General features: G+C 40.8%; 1 protein-coding gene across 7 annotated transcripts in view; it reads right to left on the reverse strand.

Moving 5' to 3' along the window:
* Nucleotides 1–22,136, reverse strand: part of DZIP1 (DAZ interacting zinc finger protein 1) — a 56,727-nt gene that overhangs the window by 20,344 nt on the left and 14,247 nt on the right. For 4 of the 7 annotated variants that reach the window (XM_044779805.2, XM_044779802.2, XM_070520043.1 and 1 more), the window contains exons 7-14: nt 21,883–22,007; nt 19,086–19,247; nt 16,028–16,165; nt 13,981–14,043; nt 5,432–5,572; nt 4,942–4,990; nt 3,895–3,951; nt 1,697–1,753 (exon numbers count right to left, since the gene is read on the reverse strand). In XM_044779805.2, coding sequence (XP_044635740.1) covers nt 1,697–1,753; nt 3,895–3,951; nt 4,942–4,990; nt 5,432–5,572; nt 13,981–14,043; nt 16,028–16,165; nt 19,086–19,247; nt 21,883–22,007 — 792 coding nt within the window. The remainder of the gene's footprint in view (nt 1–1,696; nt 1,754–3,894; nt 3,952–4,941; nt 4,991–5,431; nt 5,573–13,980; nt 14,044–16,027; nt 16,166–19,085; nt 19,248–21,882; nt 22,008–22,136) is intronic. The other 3 variants (XM_044779806.2, XM_044779804.2, XM_070520042.1) reach the window with 1 other exon arrangement.

Consider the following 22,136-nt stretch of genomic DNA (forward strand, 5'->3'; position numbering starts at 1 on the left):
AGTAGAGAGGTAATCGAGCTAATTAATGTTATGCAATACATGACTAACTGCCCCTGCCTCCCCCACAGTGGGGGACACTGCCATGGCTGAGGCAGGTCAATGGGCCTCAGCCAAGCCTCCTCCTTGCTCCTGCTCATTGAGATGCTCCCCAATCAGCTTTGATCCCAATCCAAGGGCTACAGGCCCCGTGCCAGGTCTGGCTGGCATTTAAAACCAGTGTTTCAATCTTAGCAGACGCCAGCAAAGGAGTATGGCTGATTCATGTGGCTTTGGTCCAATCAGGGCAGGATCCACATGGAACACAGTGCTTTAGAACAGGTGGATTTGTCAGGGCCCTTGAATTAAGCCCAGAGAGCTAAACAAACCTAGTCTATGAGTTCTTTATCAGACACCAAAACATAAAACAAAGAAAATGTGGACCTTGTATAATGTCACGTAGAAGGCTAATGATAACAAAGTAGACAAAAAAGGAAAAAGAAACTAAAAACACACTGTGGAAGTACAAGAGAAGTGGCTGGCCACGAGTGATAAAAATCAGCACTAAAAAGGGAGGCAACAGAGAGATTTTAGACCTGACATAAATAATACGAATAGAGAATAACTGCCAGAAATAATTTTCTTGTATATACAATATTAAAGAAAATTACATAGGTCCAACACACATTTTATCTGTTACTGGTCCAAAGGAAGAAAACCTGCAGGTCCCAAACACTTGTAAATAATAACATCCAGTATGTGGAGAATTTATACATTTCATATTGTGAGCATACACTCAAGGGAATCGATCCACCGGAAATGATCTTAGGAAAAAAATAAGGGGAATAAACACTTCACAGGTCAGTCAGTGAGTAAAAAGGATAATTACGAAAGGCCATGACATACAAACCACAATATTTATGAAGACAAAAAGTCTGACTCGACTGACCATGGATTTAATTCTAATTAAAAGTCTAAGAAGAAAACTGGAATAAAGTAATTAGATTCCAGAAGCATTTGTAGGTAAGACAGGAAAAAGACAGTCCCCCTCCGATCTTAATTTGCTTAATATACAGCAGACCATAGGAAAACAACGTATTAAATAACATACTACAAACACCGTAAGTACCTTAACAGTATAAAAATAGAATATGGCTACAAAGACTCAGCGTATCTCCTGGGTCATGTTAATAACAATGGTCACCGTGTGGCCTGGCCCAACTGCTGAATCCTGGCAGCGATTTCATCCAGTGGTTCCTACTTTTTTCCTTTGGTTTCCATCACATGTCTTTTCTAGATTTTCCCAACCAATCACTGAAACTGTTTAAAAAATGTGACTTGCTGCCACATTGAAAGTTATAAAAACAAGCACATTTGCCCTGTGGCATGTGCTGGCTGGCTGGTCTAGTAGAAAGTCACCCTCTTACCCAATACCTACTACTTCCCACCAAAAATCATAAGTAATCAAAGTACCACTCAAAGTTAAAATCTCTACTTGTGAGCCCAGCAACATATACATTTTTTACCTTATGACTTTGGTAGGTATGTTCAGTTTATGATAATAGCACATATGAAAATTGCAGTTTTATTGACTGCTTTGCAGTCACTAAAATGTGTTCTGTTTTGCATAATTACCGCCACACAAATGCTTTCAGTTAATAAGTTATCTAACTCAGGGTGGAAACTGCGCATAAAACGCTGGGACTTTGCTGAAACTTACCATGTGCCATGGTTAGACTTGATTTAGCATCCAAAGTCTGTGGGGCTGGGGCATTCACTGAAACAGCATAAAAAGAAAAAGCTCAGTGTTCTGTAAGTAAAGGGTATCTGGATATGATGATAACCAAATCCTCTCAAATTAGTCAAGATATATACAGACAGTAAGGGACCAATGTATCAAATGACAAACATATTATACCAACTAAGCTAAACCAATTTTTTATAACACCTTTATTGAAATAAATTTACTATTTTAAAATATACAATTTAGTAGTTTTTATATTCACAGTATCAACCAAAGCCACTATCTAATTTTAGAACATTTTCATCACACGTACTCCCTCAACAATACCTGTACCCTTTACCCCATTCCTCCCTCCCTGCCAGCCCTAGGTAACCACTGATCTACTTTCTCTCTCTATGGATTTGCCTATTCTGGATCTTTCATATAAATGGAATCATACAACATGTGGTCCTTTGTAACTGGCTTCTTTCACTCAGCATCATATTTTCAAGGTTCATCCACATTGTAGCATGTGTCAGCATGAGCATGTATTTTTATGGCCAGATAACATTCCATTGTATGGACAGAGAGACCACATTTTATTTACCTATTCATTAGTTGATGGACATTTGGGTTGTTTCCATTTTTTGGCTATTATGAATAAAACTGCTATGAATATTCATGTACAATAAACCAACTGAAAAAATACCCCAATCACTGTGCTGGAAGATACTGTCAGAAGGCACTAATTCAGCCGTAGCCTCTAGAGAGGAGTATGGATTCACCTAAGACTAAATGCTCTCTACTTCAAAATATCTTCAGAAAATTAGATTACATAGCTTCCCTTCCAAGATGTGACAATTCTTACTTGAGGTTCTCTCTAGACTATTTGTCTACTAGTTTACTCTTCCTTTAGTTTATTAAGATATATATTTAATTGTAACCCTACTCTAAAAAACAGGCCACAGCCCTTAGCTACGTCCATAGGCATACATTTTTTGTCTTTTCAATGGCCACTGGTGAAAGTGTTCAACTCCTAACTATGGGTAAATTGCTAACAATTCTGGAAATAATGGCCTTCAAACCTCTTTTCAATTTGCATAATCTAGATCACTGTGTGGCAAACTATAGCCCATGGGACTTACCAGCCCACCGCCTGTTTCTGTAAATAAAGTTTTATTGGAACACAATACTGTTCCAATGTTGAGCCAAGTATAAACAATAATAATTTAATGCCTTTTAACCTTTCCACATTTCTCTGAAATGTGGTTTTTTTCTTTATTTCATAAGATTTAAGTCCAGCTTCTACTCTCCCCTCAGCCCTACTCTTGGCGCTTAAACTCCCCTCCCCTCCTCAGCACCTCTCAACCTGTTCAGCTTCCAGAAGCAACATCAAGAGGCCTCAAGAAGCATCTGAGCAGTTAAAACCATTAGCATTTTCCAGTCAATTGTGCCAAATTCCCAAACACGCTCGTCAACGTCCTTTCATGAGTACACAGTCCTGGGCCCATGGGAAAGGTGTTGTCACTCAATGCTCAGCCTCAGTCCAGGCCCCTCAGTGGTCAGATCCCTGTGCACAGGCACGTCCTCTCTTGCCCACAATCACCTGTTCCCTTACTTCCTCCTCCCACACTTCTCTTCCTCTCCCTTACTTTTCCTGAATGAAAACAAAAATATTTCAACCAGTATTAAGGAAACAATGTGTCCATTTCTAAACTGTACATATTATGTCTTTTTGGAATACAGCAGATTCTGACAGCTCGGGGAGATAGCTGTGCTGAGCTGACCTCAAGTGAGTGATTGATGGAACATTAGCTCAAAGCCGGCAGCGCTGAGTCTCACAGGGGCCCAATGTGGCGGCCATCATACAGAGTCACATCGTCACACAGTGTTACTACCTCGGGAAACCCAAAAGTACAAACTGGAGCAATGCCAAAGAATTTTTAGTCATCCCTTTATTAGGCAAACTGCAAAAGAATAGGTATGGCTAACCGAAATCACCACAAAATCACTTGGATATTTACAATCTTGGGTTTTAGAACTAAGTAACGGCCAGGCAACAAAAAGATCACTATGTAATCTCCAAACACACTGATTTCCAAAGAAAAGTCCCTAAGAGTAATAAGTAGAAGTTACATATTGGTTTAGCACTTAAAAAATGTCTTTAGAATCCTGAGCCTATTACAGAAACTTACTAGGTACAGCTGGGACTGTTGGCTTAGATTCAAAAGTTTGCCAGGTTAAAGGATTCCCTGAAATAACAAAAAAATAAATTAATAACAAAAATCACAAGCTACGGGTTATATTCTGGCAACGCTAATCCTAATCTTTTCCCTCCTAGAAGACAATAAACGAAAAGTTACCAACATAAAACAACTCGCCCAATAGAGTAAGATGCTTAATACAAATCCTTTCAAAGCTAACTTTTTCCTAAAATTACTTTTCAGTCAAATATTTGTGGTATCTAAATAATTATACAGATATTCATTCCTCACTATGTGAACTCTCAATATTCAAAGAGAAGTTATGGGGAACCATGGCCCTTCCCAAAGCTTTACCTCAAAACAAGAGGAAAACGATACGTCAGTCTATCTCCCCTGGCCCCCAGAAACTGGGAGGAAACCCAGCTCATACACCCATCACCAATCCCCAGTTGGCTTCCCTCAAGTAGACAAAGATTCCTTAACAACCTGAGACGTGCAGGAACCAAGACCGGGATCACTCAGCAGAAGGCAAGTTCTCTGCTTTACTGTGAGACCCTCAACTTCTGGCTCCCAGTCATCTGTCTAGACTAGCTCTTGAATGATCCAGAGATAGGTGGCTCTGCTACAGTCAGTAGGTTGTATATACCCCCACTATGCTTAGAACAAATCTTTAATCCCAAACAAACACAACTGAGAATAATGCAGCAAGCCTCTACAGTACTTTAGAATAATTAAGAGGTTAAAGTCATTAACAATAGCTAACAATTATGAGTATTCAACAGGTGCACTTTTCACATGTTCTCTCATGTAATCCTCATAACAAGCCTATGATGAAGTTACTATTAATATTCCAACTTCGGAACCAAGGAAACTGAGGCAGAAAGTCACAATGCTACGAAGTGCTGGAGATGGGAGAAATAACCAGAGGAATGCCATCTTAAGCACTGTAAACCACTGGGGCCTCACATTCTTCTGATGTCCAGCCCACGGTTAGGGAGGCCCACCTTGCCTCTAGCTCTGGGACCCTGGTCCACTTACCTTTGGGTTCACTGACACTGTTTAACGGTTTACTGGTAAACTCTTTAATCTGCAAAGAAAAACAGTCGTCTAGCGATACACATTTAAAACTAGACAGGGACATACTGGATAATGGACAGATATGGTACTCAGTAAATTAACCTTTATACTAAATCCTCCAAAGACACAGGACGCATGGACTTTAAAGACATGGAGGCACAAGTTTTATAAAAGCAACATTTGGTTGCTTCTTAAAGTAATCACCAAAAGAAATGCTTATCTGCCTTCAAATTTATTCTTAATTCTAATTTAATAAATCTGTTTACAGTATTTTAAAATGTTTTTAAAAAATCTATTTTATTGGATTTACTTTTATAAACAACCACAGAGGAAAAAATATTCCATCTTCTTTATCTTATTCGACTTAAAAATGGTCTAAAATAAAAACACATGTTCTTAGACAAACTGTAGTGCTTAAAGAAGCACAGTGCCAATAGACACCCAGACATACCTGTTGTCTCTGAGTGATAATCAGCTCATTCTGCTCCTGGAGTCTCTGCCCCAGCTCTTCTATCCTTTTCTTGTAGAAAACATTACTCTTATTTAGATCATCTATCATTGAAGTTCGAAGTTTCTCTATATGTGACAGGAGCTGGGAAAAAATCAAGAAAGGCACCTGTCTGCAAACTGCATGTAAAATGTCTTCATTCTGCGGTTTGTGTACACATGCCCTGCCTTCTTTGCTGCCCTTATTTGTGCACAAGTCATTGAATAAATCTTTGATCACTGTGTACCGAGGCCCTGGCTGTACAAGGGCTTCATCTCTCTCCACAGGGAGCTCATGATGCAAGCCAGACAACACTGGTAACGTGAACAGCTGAGTGAACTGGAGCACATTACATGAAGTAACACAGGGATGAGCAATGATCGAGGATTGAGGCTCCGACCCCGTGCAGTCCTGTCCTCACGCGTCCACATGTGCCATCCGGCTCCAATGTGCTCTCCCTGGGCCAGAGAGCCCATCTTAATTATTTTTATATGTCCCGCAACTAGCACAATCTCTGGTCCTTAGCAGGTTCTCAATAAACATTTACCAAGAAAAGGAAGGTGTGGGGCGGGGGGGTAGAGAAGACGAGGGAAGGAGGAGGAGAGGAAGGGAGGAAGGAACGGATGAAGGGAGGGAGAGACACAGAGGACAGAGAGATCCAAGGATTCACAGAGAGATTCATCGTAGAGACTCAATGTCAGGGAAGATCATATACTGGACAAAAAGAATTCAAGAATTTGTTTTCAATAATTCAGAGAAAGATTCTTAAAGCAATTTCAATAGTTTCTTAAAAAGAGTAAAAAAACCCTTGGCAACTGGAGCTAAGGACATGGCAAGCCTGTGACCTGGAAATGGAGACAGGGATACACAGATCAAATAAAGGGGGGAGTAACCGCCTGGGAGGATACACACAGCATCCAGAGCAGTATTTTCTAACTTGCTGGTTTTTTTAACAAATACTCACCACGTGCTAGAGGCTGTATTAAGCCTTGTTGAATCTTGTTGAATCTACACCACAATCTTAAGGATCCATGTTTTGACCCCATAGTACAGATGAGCAAAGTCAAGTCTAGAGGGGTAGAGGAGCTTGCCCAAACTCAGATAGTTGGAGGGGAAGAGCCTAGACTCAAACTTTCATGTCTGGCTCCAAAGTCAACACTCAAATTTAGTGTCTATGTCATGAAAGATATTAATAAATAATACTTGCAAACAATCAAGTGGCCCCCAGGACTTAAAGAAATAAATCACCAAATCAATAAGTAATAGCAATGTACCTATTAGAATGGCTAAAACCTGGGACATGGACAACACAAAATGCTGATCAGGATGTGCGGCAACAGGAACTGTGAAACACTGCTGGTGGGAACGCAAAACGGTGCAGCCACCTTGCAAGACTTGGACACCACCTTGGAAGTTTGGCAATTTCTTAAAAAACTAAACAGACTCTTACCATTCAATACAGCAACTGAACTCCTTGGTATTTACCCAAATGAGCTGAAAAGTTATGTTTACACAAAAACCTGCACATGGATGTTTATAGCAGCTTTATTTCTAATTACCAAAGCTTAGAAGCAACCAAGATGCCCTTCAGTAGGTGAATGTATAAATAACCTGGTACATCCAGACAATGGAATATCATTCAGCACTGAAAAGAAATGAGCTGTCAAGCCACGAAAATACTTGGAGGAAACTTCAGTGTAAATCGCTAAGTGAAAGAAACCAATCTGAAAGGCTATACTCTGTATGATTTCAACTATACGACATTCTGGAAAAGGCAAAACTAAGGAGGCAAGAAAAAGATTAGAGGTTAGCGTGGAGGGACGGATGAACAGGCGGAGCACGGAGAATTTTTAGGGCAGCAAAACTACTCTGTATGATGCTACAATGGTGGATACATGTTATTACACATTTGTCCAAAGTGACAGAATGTCCAACACCAAGAGCAAACCCTAAAGTAAACTTTGGACTTTGCGTGATAATCTAAGTTCACAGACTGTAACAAATGTACCTCTCTGGTGTGGGATGTTGACAGTGGGGGAGGCTGTGCATAGGGGAGGAGGAAGGGGGTATTTGGGAACTCTCTCTACCTTATGCTCAATGTTGCTGTGGAACCTAGAACTGCTCTAAAAAATAGTCTAATTATATTAAAAAACAAACAACAACAACAAGTCAATGCTGTCCACCAATATGCTGCAGGGTGCCCCCTCTGAAGTGCTCTGTGCTCAGATGAGGCTGGATAAACACTGGGTTGAAGCAACTTGAAAAGAGTTCCTGAGTGAGGACTAAAAAGAACCTTTCACATCCTAGTGGATATTAAGGCTCTCCGCCAAGAAGGACATGGTCAAAAACTTTCCCCACATTTTTACAGACCACTGAAAGAATGCCCCAAAAGCAGTGTGGGAAACGCTGAGCCAGAAAACAGAAGGAAAGGCCAGGAAAGATGTCCATGATTCTGCGTGGAGGTTGAGGATCAACGTTAGGATCATTCTGGGGCCCAGGAAGAAAGGGGACATAGGAAAAACTAACGGATAGCATTATTTTGACATTGACGTTGAGAACAGACCAGAAAGACACAGAAATGACTTCATTGAGAGAGGATCTAAGGGTATAAGCAAGGGATAGCCAGAAATTATTTCAAAGGTTTGTACCCCTTGAGTCCATTTCTTACAACCTTCTACCATTTCAACTTCTATGCTTTTTTCTCTACCAGTCGACATCACCCCTTCCTCCTTTCCTTTCATTATGTGACCATTCTACAACCTCCCAAGCTCTAAAGAGTCTTCCATTGGGTCAAAAGGGCATGCCATCGTTTATCTCTGACTCCCTTTGAACTCCTACCAATGTTATTTAAAAAAAAAAAAAAAAAAAGACTGCCAAGAAGCTAGGTAAAGCAATAAAAAGTTGGCAAATGCAACTTCCCTTAAACAGAGAAATACAATATGTGCATTGTAGGAACAGTAGGCACCAATCATGTGGAATAATTAATAGTTAGGTCTCAGGTAGAGATTACTAAACCTGATTGAATTCACCCCTCTGTTAGGGTTTAAGAGAAATGAAGGAAGAAGGAAGCAGCTTCTGAACAAGTAAGACCCATAGATGAGGGAGCAGCATAGCCTAGTGGCGGGACAAAACCTCCACAATCCCAATGCCAGGGGTGAGGCAGCTTACTGAGAACCGGGAAAGGCCTCTCCTCCTTCCTCCGAACCACCAACAGTCGGTCTTTCTCTCACCACTTGCAGTGGCCAAGCGTGACACTCTGCACCTTGCCTTCTACAGCAGCTGGAAAGCCAATGACATTTTCCCAACTGCCTGGAACACAAGGGGCTTTAAAGGAGCAAAGGTTAAAAATCACCCCCTATTAATAAGGAAGCCTGAATCTGTCCCTAAATACCAAGGCTATAAGATGCTTTGAACAATAGGAGTAGGAACTTCAAATTATCTAAGGGCAGTGGTTCAAACTATGGATCCCAAACAGAATTCTCTAGGTTTTTTTTCCCCAAAAATATGCATGTCCCAGACTTACCTACAGAACCAGAATCTGGAAAAGAGCCTCAGGTCAATCTGAAGTGTGTCCCTAGTTAGGAACTACTACCTAGAGCATCTCAAAGGAAAGATAGAGTGTTCTTACAGAAAAGCAGCCAGTCTAAGTTGTCACTGCCTAGTCTCCTCCCCAGCTGGCTAAGTGCCTAAAGCCTGACAGCTGAGCAGGGCAGTGAGGGAGACAGCGCGGCCCAATGGTTGAGAGGGCCTGGGTTCAAATACCGTCCTCGTGCTCATACTGATGGACGGCTCTTTTAACCCTGCTCTTCTGAACCCTATGAGAGCATTTCTCCAACCATAAAAACAAGGCTGAATGATCCCCTTTGTTGGCCGGCTCGTGACCTTTCACATTCATTCAGCAAATACTTAATGAGTGCCAACCACAATGTAGGCACATTATTGGATGTTGGGAATACAATGGAGAACTAAATAGGTAGAGTCCCTTCCTCAAAGGACTAGTGATCTGGTTGGAGAGACAGATAACAAACAAATAAACAAATCAGCAGATGAACTATTTAAAATAGTGATCAGAGTTACCCTAGTGAAATGACGAAAATAACACAGGGAGAGGACCATCTTCTTAGATGGAGTGGTCTCAGGTGACTTGTAAACCAAGGCCGAGGAGGGTTTGGTAGGCAGAACTCTAAAAAGGCCCTCAAGTTTGCACCCCCTAAAGTACATGCCCTTATAATCCCTTCCCCTTGGGGTTATGGACTTAATTTTTTTTTTCCCCCTAAACCCACAGGTTGAAGCCCTAATCCCTAATATGATGCTGTTAGGAGATGGGGCCTTTGGGAGGTGATTAGATTGAGATGAAGTCATGGAAGTAGGCTCCTCAGGATGGAATTGGTGCCCTTATAAGAAGAAACCAGAGCTTCCTCTCTCTTTCACTCTCTCCTAGCCATGTGAGGACACAGTGAGAAGGCACCCATGTGCAAGAGGGCTCACACCAGGAACTGAATTGGCCAGCACCCAGACTGTGGAACTTCCCAGCCTCGAGAACAGTGAGAAACAAATGTCTGTCGTTTCAGCCACCCTCTCTGCGGCATTTTGTTATAGCAGCCCGAGCAGACTGAGACACAGGTTGGGTGGAATCTATGAGGTGCTTCTAACCAACAGAATACGGCAAAGGTGAAGGGACTTTACAGATGCAATGAAAGTCCCTAATCCACTGACTCTGAGTTCATGAAAAGGGAGATTACCATGCATGAGCCTCTCTTATTAAGGTGAGCCCTTTAAAAGAAGTTCTAGGCCTTTCTTGAAGGGGAAGGATCAAAGCAGGAGGGAGCTCTCCCACCAGCCTTGAAGTCAGCAGCCAGGTTGTGAACCGCCTACAGGAAGGAGCAGCCCCGAGGAGATGAGGGTCTCCATAAGGAACTGCGTACAGTCATGAGCCACACAACAATTCAGTCAACGATGGACCACATGTAAGATGGTGGTCCCATGAGATTACTACCATAGAACCTAGGTACATAGTAGGCTGTACCATCTAGGTTTGAGTAAGCACACTCTGTGATGTTCACACAACGACAAAATTGCCTAATGATACATTTCTCAGAACTTAGCCCCATTGTCAAGTGGCGCGTGACTGTACTGCCAGTAACCTAAACGAGCTTGGGAGGACCCTGAGCCCCAGATGACAGTAGAGACTGGCTGACACCTTGAATGCAGCTAATGAGACCCTGAGCAGATGACCTGCCAAGCTGTGCCTGGACACCTACCCCTCGGAAACTGTAAGATAATAAATTTGCAGTACTTTGCTATATAGCAGAGAAAACCAAATCAGAGAGAAAGAAGCCAGCCACGTGACGAGCAAGTGGAAGGACCTCCCAGCAGCTAAACCCATGTGTAAAAAGGGAAGAAGGCCACATGTTCTATAAATTACCAGAGAGCCACTGTAGCTAGACAGAGTAGGTTCAGAGAGAGAGGATCAGGACGCGGCTGCAGTGGTGGCCAGCAGCCAGATTATTTTGTCTGCTCCGCAGAGAGCAGATTAGGAAGGGGGAAGGTTGGAATTGAGAGACCAGTTATGGGGCCCTGTAGACATGGTAGGGGTTTGGTGGAGGATGGAAGCAATGGAAATGTACAGAAGCACGTGGATATGACAAACACGGCAGCACCTACGAAGAGCCTGAACTGGGGACTGAGGGAGAGAGAGGGGAACCAAGGCGTGCATCTCAGTGCACTCGGATGCCATTAACCAAAAGAAATACACATCTAGGAACAAACCCAAGAACTTCTTTTAGACATGCTACACATAAGAAGCCAGTGGAGATGTCAAGTACAAAGCTGGCTCTGTCCTCTGGAGCTCAGGAGCGTGGTTTAGGCTGGAGAAATAAACATGGGCATTATCCCTACATAGAGCCACCACTCCACTTTAACAAACTCTCCCTGTTTAGTCCCTAGAGCACCAGAACTATGAGAAACACATTTCTGTTCTTCATAAGCCACCTGGTCTATGGTATTTTGTTACAGCAGCAGGAACAGACTAAGACACAAGGATACACAAAGGGCTACAAAACACATACAATTGAGAGTAAAAAAACAAACAGAATTTTTCCTAGAGAAAAAGATCTCAAATCTACCTTAGATGTTTTGCATCAGCGTAAAATCACTTTAACACTTAAGTTTCTGATGTACTCAGCTTAAAGGGAATCAGTGTTATAATTAAATTTTGTTTTCATTAAAATGATTTTAATGTGAACAATCCTTGCCTTTATTTAAAAATTATTTAGATTGCCACTCCATGTGAAAAATTTAGAAATATGTATTCAACAGTGGAGAGATGATTGAATAACTTATGATACATCTATAGATAAGATCATCGTGTGGCCATTTACAATTGCAACAAAAAGAATAAAATACCTAGGAACACACTTTACCAAAGAGGTGAAAGATCTGTACACCAAAAACTATAAAACATTGTTGAAAGAAATCGAAGAAGACATAAAGAAATGGAAAGATATTCCATGCTCTTGGATTGGAAGAATTAACATAGTTAAAATGTCCATACTTCCTAAAGCAATCTATAGATTCAATGCAATCCCTATCAAAGTTCCAACAACACTTTTCACAGAAATAGAACAAAGGTTCCTAAAATTTATATGGAACAACAAAAGACCCTGAATAGCTAAAGGCTTCCTAAGAAAAAAGAACAAAGCTGGAGGTATCACACTCCCTGATTTCAAAATATACTACAAAGCCATAGTAACCAAAACAGCATGATACTGGCACAAAAACAGACACACAGATGAATGGAACAGAATCGAGAGCCCAGAAGTAAACCCACAAGTTTATGGACAGCTAATATTCAACAAGGGAGCCAAGAGCATACGATGGAGAAAGGAGAGTCTCTTCAATAATTGGTGTTGGGAAAACTGGACAGCCACATGCAAAAGAACGAAAGTAGACCATTCCCTTATACCATGCACAAAAATCAACTCAAAATGGATTAAAGACTTGAATGTAAGACCCGAAACCATGAAACTTCTAGAAGAAAACACAGGCAGTACGCTCTTTGACATCGGTCTGAGCAGCATATTTTCAAGTCCCATGTCTGACCAGGCAAGGGAAACAAAAGACAAAATGGACAAATGGACTACATCAAACTAAAAAGCTTCTGCACAGCAAAAGAAACCATCAACAAAACAAAAAGACAACCTAACAATTGGGAGAAGATATTTGCAAACCACATATCAGATAAGGGGTTAATATCCAAAATATACAAAGAACTCATACAGCTCAACAACAAAAAGACCAACAATCCAATTAGAAAATGGGCAAAAGATCTGAACAGAGATTTTTCCAAAGAAGATATACGGATGGCCAACAGGCATACGAAAAGATGCTCAACATCATTAGCTATCAGGGAAATGCAAACCAAAACTACAATGAGGTATCATCTCACTCCGGTCAGAATGGCTATAATTAACAAGACAGGAAACAACAAATGTTGGGGAGGATGTGGAGAGAAGGGAACCCTTGTTCACTGCTGGTGGGAGTGCAAACTGGTGCAGCCACTATGGAAAGCAATATGGAGTATCCTCAGAAAATTAAGGATAGATCTACCATACGATCCAGCTATCCCACTGCTGGGCATTTATCCAAAGAACTTGAAAACACAAAGGCATAAAGATAGTTGCACCCCTATGTTCATTGCAGCATTATACACGCTAGCCAAGACATGGAAGCAACCTAGGTGCCCATCAAGGGATGAATGGATAAAGAAGATGTGGTATTTATACACGATGGAATATTAGCCATAAGAAATGATGAAATCCAGCCATTTGTGACAACATGGATGGACCTTGAGGGTATTATGCTGAGTGAAATAAGTCAGAGGGAGAAAGTCAAATACCGTATGATCTCATTCATAAGTAGAAGATAAAAACAACGACAAACAAACACATAGCATTGGAGATTGGATTGGTGGTTACCATAGGGGAATGGGGGGGTGGTAAAAGGGGTGATTAGGCTCACATGTGAGGGGATGGACTATAATTAGTTTTCGGGTGGTGAACATGATGTAATGTACACAGAATTTGAAATGTATTATGATGTACATCCAAAAATAAATATATAAATAAAATTTTAAAAAATAAATTAATTTAAAAAATCATGATTTTGAAGAATATTTTAACACATAGGAAAATTTTTATGATATACCAAGTGAAAAGTATATAAAATTATAGATAGAAAGCATAATTCAAAATTTGTAAGACTATATGGTATGAATTTCTAAACACAGATTTCTAAACATAATGTAATATTTACAGCATAGAAAAAAGACTGAAAGAAATTGTAACAAAGTTGGAGCGGTGGTTACCTTTGGTATTGGAACTGTGATTTTAATTTTTGTTGCACATTTCTCCACAAATTTTATTAAGTGGACAAATACTACCTTTATTGTGATCAAAAAGCAAATAATCTTTTCAAAAATGAGCCACTAATAGGCCACCAGTTTCTTATCTTACCCGACCCTTCTCTTTCTTGTGTTCTTGATGAAGAGCTTGAACCCGAGCTGTCCACTTGCTTTCCTAGGAAACAGCAAAACAAGAGGAATTTATGTGAAACTGTAATAATGAAATTTACATCTACTCAAAAGGGAAGCTTCCTTTTTATTGGGTACCTATGAACCCCAATTGTCTATTTGGTGAAATTTTAGCAGGCATCTTTTAGAATATATATATTCTAAAATGTTTAAACCCATTTGCACTCGGTTTTAATCTTCTACTCTAAGGCAGGGTCAGCAAGCATTTTCTGTTAAGGGGCTGATAGTAAATATTTTAGGCTCCCGGGGCCAGATGACTCGGTCGCTACCACTGGTAGTAGGAGAACAGCCATAGGTAATCCCTAAATGAATGGGCGTGGCTGTGTTTCCAATAAAACGTTATTTTCAAAAATCAGTGCCAACTTGCCAACCTAAGAAGCTGCAAGGAAACCCCAAGGTTTCTGAGTCCACGGGTTCTGAACTGACGGCACAGCTCACAGGAGGGAAACAGAAGAAATTTAGGTGAGACCTCAGGATTTTATAACTGGGCCCTTCGGTCCATGGAAGACCAGCCTGCTGGGAGCAACTGTCAACAGTTCAGTTCAGGACACAATTCCTGGTCCCCTACCACATACTAGGCACATTGCTTGGCAGCCTGGTAGGCTAGGAAAGGACTAAGAGACAAGCCCTGCCCTGTACAGAAGGAAAGTGGACATAACAGGAGAGAATTCCACATAATGTGTATGTGATCAGGTCCTGCTTGTGGGACTACAGAAATCCAAGAACCCTGAGGTCCAGGAGAACTCTCCAGAAGAAGTGCCATCCCAGCTGAATAAGTGACAGGTCCTGAAAACTGGGAGGTGCGTGATAAAGAAAGTAGAAAGAACAAAAGTAGAAAACAGATGCCATGTTCTGGGAACCATGAACTGTTTGGTGCTACTGGGAGAGTCGCGGTAAAGCAAAGAAAGGCGGGAGATGAAATAGGGTCCAGATCCTCAGGGACTCTGAATGCTCGTTAAGGGTTCTAGACTTTGTTCTGTGAAAAACGGGGAGCCATTGAAGGATTTTAGACAGGAAAGTGACGTGGTCAGCCTGGTTGCAATGCGGAAGGTAGGTTTGGGGGGAGTCAAGACCTGAGCAGCAAAGCAAGAAGCAGTGGCAGGAGTCCCTATTTCAAAACAGATTTACTTTTTTATTTTTTCTCTTTTTTTTTTTTTTGAGGAAGATTAACCCTGAGCTAACATCTGCTGTCAATCCTCCTCTTTCTGCTGAGGAAGACTGGCCCTAAGCTACCATCTGTGCCCATCTTCCTCTACTTTATACGTGGGACGCCTACCACAGCCTGGCTTGCCAAGCAGTGCCATGTCTGCACCCGGGATCTGAACCAGCAAATGCCGGGCCGCCAAAGCGGAACATGTGAACTTAACCGCTGTGCCACCGGGCCGGCCCCCACATTTATTTTTTTAATGATATACAACTGCTTTTTCCTAAATCCTGCATTCCTAAGCTTTAATCTCTATTGTTTCCTGGAAAAAAAAAAATGTTCCCCTAAACTAGCGTAACTAAAATAGCAAGGATGAAGACTGAGCTAATTACAGTGGTTCCCCTACAAATGATTGTAATTATGCTTGATAATTATAAAAGATCATCAGTTTGCCAATACAGCTGCGTATTTAAGCTCTAAAAAGTTAGTGCTTCTATATGCCTTTCTATGCCTTTTGAAAGTGGGATCTACATCTGAAATATGAAAAATAAATACTAAGGTAATACTAACCCATTTGAACAGATATTAGGAAAAAAATGAAACAATTTTGCCAACTGTTCTGTATTCACATCGATTAGTCAATCAACAAGCATCTAATGAACACCCATTATGAATTATACATGTATTAGGAGATAAGAAAAACAGAATTAGTCACCTTCATGGTCACTGAAAGAGACAAACACTTTTTCTGCAAATGATGCTTGCTGTAAATTACTTCACAAGACAAACTAGGCATCTACTGCAGTTATTGCCCACTTTTACATACCTGACTATCAAGAAGTTGCATCACATTCTGGAAATCCTGGGGATACTGAGGACGCTCCTCTTTAAACTCATGTGCATCTTTTAACGTGCCTATGTTAGACTTGATCTGCATATTGGACTTCTGGATTTCGGACAATTGCTATAAAATAAAATTCAAAATCACCAGTACAAATGTTCATACTTTTATAAGACTGAAACAGAGACTAAAACTGGAGAGCATGCAGCCACATTTTAAACCTGACTCTCCCAGTGGATGCTCCTCGTGCTTCTCCGCCTTCTTGCCAGTGGTTTTCCTTTTTTGTTTCTTCCAATAAAAGAATGTGCACAGGGTGAAAATGGGAAAGAAAACCTAACTTTCTAATCTTAGACAACGAGTCTTAAGAAATTTGGTGGGCAGGTAACAGTTGCCAGAAACAGAGGGACTGGGTGGAGCTGGTCCTCAACATAACTTAGTGACGAGGCCAGCATCATCCAGGGACCACATCCGTGAACCCATTAGGGACACGACGTTTAAATTTTACCCTTTGCTTGCATGTTAGTCCCAAGTTTCTGGTGGTAAACACCCTCAGAAAAGCACAGAAAGTACTACATTACCGTCAAAAACAAAAGGGTCGGGGAGCAGAGTTCCCCACTGCTTAAGTCTGGGCGGCCTTCCTTTCAAAGTGCCTTCCTTTCAAAGAGTACAGTAGGAAACGAGGGGGAAAAATAACTTTTCAGTGGAGAAACCTGACAAACACTACCTCAGCCAGGTGATCAAGGTCCACATCAACAGTCATCAACCATGGAGATGGTGTGGACCCTTCATATGATGTGATGAAAATGGCACTTCATCTCTGAGGTCTTCCTTTCTCCCCAAACCCATAAACCCAGTCTACCCACCAGAAAAATATCAGATAAATTCCAATAGAGGGGCCTCCTACAATATGCCTGGCAAGTACTCCTCAAAATCGTCCAGGTCATCAAAAACAGTCTGAGAAACTGTCACAGACAAGAAGAGCCTAGGAAGACACGACAACTAAATGTAATGTGGTATCCTACCCTGGACGGGGTCCTGGAGCAGAAAAAGGACATCAGGTAAAAGCTAAAGAAATTAGAATAAAGGATGGGCTTTAATTAATACTAATGTATCAATATTGGTTCGTTAATTGTAACAAATGTACCACACTAATTTAAGATGTCAGTAACATGTAAAACTCTGAACAGGGTAGGAAAGGGGAGTTTATACGAAACTTTCTGTACTGTTTGTTCAATTTTTCTGTAAACCTAAAACTATTCCAAAAAATAAAGTCTATTATTAATAATTTCTAAAAACCCTCTATAGCCAAAAACGGCAAACAACCCAAATGTCCATCAGCTGATGAGTGGACAAATAAAATATGGCATATCCATACAATGGAACATCATTCAGCAACAGAAAAAGAACGAGATACTAATGCATGCTACGACATGGATGAATCTTGAAAACACAGTAAGTGAGAGAAGCCACTCACAAAAGATCACATATCGTATGACTCAATTTATAGGAAATGTCCAGAACAGGCAGACCCATAGAGAGAGAAAGCAGATCCGCGGTTGTCGGGGCCCTGGGTGGGAGGGAGGGAGGTGGGGAGTGAGGGCTAACGGGTACAAGGTCTCTTCTTGGGGTGATGAAATGTTCTAAAATGACTGTGATGATGGCTGCATAACTCTGTGAACATGCTAAAAACCACCGAATTGTACACTTTAAGTGGATGAATTGTACGGTATGTGAACTATATCTCAAAGCTGTTTAAAAAAAAAAGGAGTAGTAAAAAAAAAAAAAAAAGTCCTTTGTGGGGGAAAGTCCTATTCTACAATGATCCTGGGGCAGAGAGCAGGGAGCAGGACCATAGAAGGAATCTTGGGCAAAAGAACTGTAATTGGCAGCTTATCACGAGGGAAAAAAAATGAGTGTGGCCTTGATGGGGAAGACGTAAGAAGGCAGTCTTAAATTGGTTACCATCTAAATTCACTACTGTGGGGAATATGGCAGCCTACTTTGAGAAGGTGCCACAGATATGAGTTCAAGAGAGGCCCCTGGAGTAGACATGGTAAAAGAAACTGTGGACAGAGAAATTATCACTGCCTAGGGATTTTCGCATCTTGCGAAATATTCTTCTTTTGACTTTTTTCAACTATTTAGAAATGCAAAAACCTTTCTCAGCTCTCAGGCTGCACAAAAGCAGGTGGTATGCCGGATATGGTGCACAGGTCGTGGTTTGCTAAGCCCTATGGGAGAGTTCTAGACATTCTAGAGAAGGATCTCAGCAGTATTCCAAAAATATCCCTCTATTTTAGTTTATAAGACGTGTTGGCCCCTAGAGGGAGCTCAAGGATCTTCCCTCGCCTCCTTTGCTTCCTTTTCCCCAAGGAAAAGGACTCAGGCCTGAGCTGCCCTGTGAGCTCAGTTAATTCTTAGCTGGAGAACACTGACCGGCCACTTTCTGAGGAGGGAGCTCACCGAGGTTAAGGTCCCAGCCCAGCGAGGCGTGTCTCTGCCTATCGTCCAAGCGTGTGACCGGGCCAGTGTGCGCCAAGGCTGCTCCCATAGGGAAGGGGGGCTTATTATTTAGCCACATCCTGCTCATTCAGACCCCCTGTCCTCCTCACCAGCCAGGTCTGGGTTTGAGACACGGGCCTAGCAAAGGTTCTTCCTCTGTCTTTTTAGGTCGGCTTCCTTCGCCTCCCACATTGGTGTCTGTGTCAGCTTTTCTGGAAAGTTCCAAAACTCATGGAGGGGTTTATAGTTTAAGGCTATCAAATGCTAACCGGCTGAGGAAGGGGGGACCCTCTTCTGTGATCCAACCAAATGTATCAAATGTTCTGAACTGGGGTTTGGGACCAAAGCTCCCACTCTCAATGAAACCACTTTTCTGACTTGCTGTGTCTTCCATACGCCTTGAGTGCCCAAGACTCTCAGGGCTGTTGGCCAGGGCATGATAAAGAACTTCTGGATCCTCTGGCCATAACGCCATTCTAACACTACCTCTCAAGGCAACAACTCTACCAACACTACGAGGACTTCTAGGTTTAATACTTACGTATTCTAATGCCGAATTCTTAGAAGTTAATTCTTTAAACTCCTTCATAAACATCTCCTTGACTTTTTCCATTTCATCAACTAGTTTCTCCTTTTCTTCTTCTTTCCACCTATCAAATAACTTCAGAAATTCTTCCTCTTTTGTCTTCTGCATTTCATATTCCTGAAATTATTTTAAGACGTGGCTTTATAAGTTCTGATATGAAGCAAATATGCAAAATCTTAAATAAACAGACATAGCTTCACCTCAAACGTGTCAGCTAGTACTGTACATTTCAGTTAGGCTTGCAATAACACTTCATATAATGGCAGATCTGTGCACAAGGATTTTTCCAAACCAAAGACAGCACACAGCATCTTTTTGTCCTTACATCCCTTAAAATACAAACACAGAGCCCCAAAGTCTCAAGGGTTCTGTGATCTGTGAACTTGTATAATAGATATGCAATGCATACAAGATACAAACATACTTTAAAAGAAAAAGGCTATTGAGCAGAAGAATCTTTCTTGATACTATAGCAGCTTGGGCAGAGTATCCCCATCTCATCCCCAAAGAACACAAATTCATATTTACATAAGCTAAATTCAAGGTCTAGTTGATCAGTCTTTGATTTCTTGATGACCTTTGTGTTTTTACCTAACTGGGGACTTGAGTAATATATGAATAAACTTGACCTAACAAACATATACAGAACACTGTACCCAACAGCAGCAGAATGAGCATTCTTGTTAAACGCACACGGAAGAGTTACTAGGATAGACCACATATTAGGCCATCAAATGAATCTCAATCAATTTAAAAAGACTGAAATCATGCAAAGTATCTTCTCCAACCACAAGGGAATGAAGCCAGAAATCAATAACAGAAGGAAAACTGGAAAATTCACAAGTACACGAAAATTAAACAACATATTCTTAAACAACCAATGGGTCAAAGAAAACTCATGAGGGGAAACAGAAAATACTCTGAGATGAGTGAAATTGAAAACACAACATACCACAAAAGGGAGGCAGCCAAATCAGGGCTTAGAAGGAAATTTATAGCTATAAATGCCTACATTAAAAAAGAAAGATCTTAGGACCAGCCCAGTGGTGTAGTGGTTAAGTTCATGTGCTCTGCTTCAGCAGACCAGGGTTTCTGAGTTTGGATCCCGGGTACGAACCTACATACCACTCACCAAGCCATGCTGTGGCAATGTCCCACAAACAAAATAGAAGAAGACTGGCACAGATGTTAGCTCAGGGAAAATCTTCCTCAAGCAAAAGAGGAGAATTGGCAACAGAAGTTAGCTCAGGGCCAATCTTCCCCACCAAAAAAAAAAGAAAGAAAGAAAAAAAAACATCTCAAGAGACAAAGAAGATCATATAATGATAAAGGGATCAATTCATCAAGAAGATATAAGAATTGGAAATATTTATTTATGCATCTAACATTGGACCACCTAAATGTATAAAGTAAACACTAACAGAACTAATAGGAGAAATAAACAGCAATATATCCACAGACAAAAAAATTAGCAAACAGAGGATCTGAATAATACTATAGACCAAATGGACCTAACAGATATACACAGAAAATCCCATCCAACAGCAGCTGAATACACACTCTTTTCAAGTGCACATGGAATATTCTCCAGGACAGATTATATGTTAGGTCACAAAATAAGTCTTAATAAACTCAAGAAGACTGAAATTCTATTAAATATCTTTTCTGATCACAATGGTATGATGCTAGCAATCAGTGACTGGAGGAAAATTCACAAACACATGAAAATTAAACCACACACTCCTGAACAACCAATGGATAAAAGAAGAAATCAAAAAGGAAATCAAATCAAAAAATTACATTGAGAGGCCGGCCCAGTGGCGCAGCGGCTAAGTTTGCACATTCTGCTTCAGCAGCCCGGGGTTCACCAGTTTGGATCCCGGGTGCAGACCTATGCACCGCTTGTCAAGCCATGCTGTAGCAGGTGTCCCAGAGATAAAGTAGAGGAAGATGGGCATGGATATTAGCTCAGGGCCAGTCTTCCTCAGCAAAAAAGAGGAGGATTGGTGGCAGATGTTAGATCAGGGCCAATCTTCCTCAAAAAAAAAAAAAAGAAAAGAAAAGCATATTGAGACAAACAAAAATGGAAACACAACATACCAAAACTTATGGGATGCAGCAAAAGCAGTTCTAAGCAAAAGCCTTACAGCTAGAAATCCTTACATTAAGAAAAAAGAAAGATCTCAAATAAACAACCTAACATAACACCTCAAGGAACTAGAAGACAAGAACAAACTAAGTCCAAAGTTAGCAGAAGGAAAAACATAATAAAGATTAGAACAGAAATAAATGAAATAGAGAATAAGAAAACAATAGAAAATACCAATGAAACTAAGAGCTGGTGTTTTGAAAAGATAAAAAAATTTGACAAACCTCTAGCTAGCATAACCAAGAAAAAAAAAAGAGAAAATTCAAATAAAATTATAAATGAAAGAAGCAACATTACAACTGATACCACAGAAATACAAAGGATCATAAGAGACTACTATGAACAATTATAAGCCAACAAATTGGATAATCTAGAAGAATGCATAAATTCTTAGAAACATACAACCTACCAAGACTGAATCATGAAGAAACAGAAAATCTGAATGGATCAATAACGAGTAAGAAGATCGAATCAGTAGTCAAAACCTTCTCAACAAAGTAAAGCCAGGACCAGATGGCTTCACTGGTGAATTCTATCAAACATTTAAAAGGAATCAACGCCAATTCTCCCAACATACTGTTGTTTCGGAATTGGGTATCGTACCTTAGAGAATCTGACTGCATGGGTGTGCTGTGCAGCCTCCAGCTGAGACTTGGTGAGCTGAAGCTGCTCCTTCAACATGTCAATCTCATTCTGGAGCTTATCAGTCTGTGCCGTTTTCTTATACTCTGTTGCAACAGAAATATCTTGTTAAAATAGCACCTCTTATGAAACCCATCTGAAAACTTACGGGGTATAGTCCTACTGATAAAACAAAGTAAATGCCTCTTACTTGGGATATTACTTTTTTCATGCCA

This window comes from Equus asinus, chromosome 11, assembly GCF_041296235.1.
Source record: "Equus asinus isolate D_3611 breed Donkey chromosome 11, EquAss-T2T_v2, whole genome shotgun sequence".
Classification (NCBI taxonomy): Eukaryota; Metazoa; Chordata; class Mammalia; order Perissodactyla; family Equidae; genus Equus; species Equus asinus.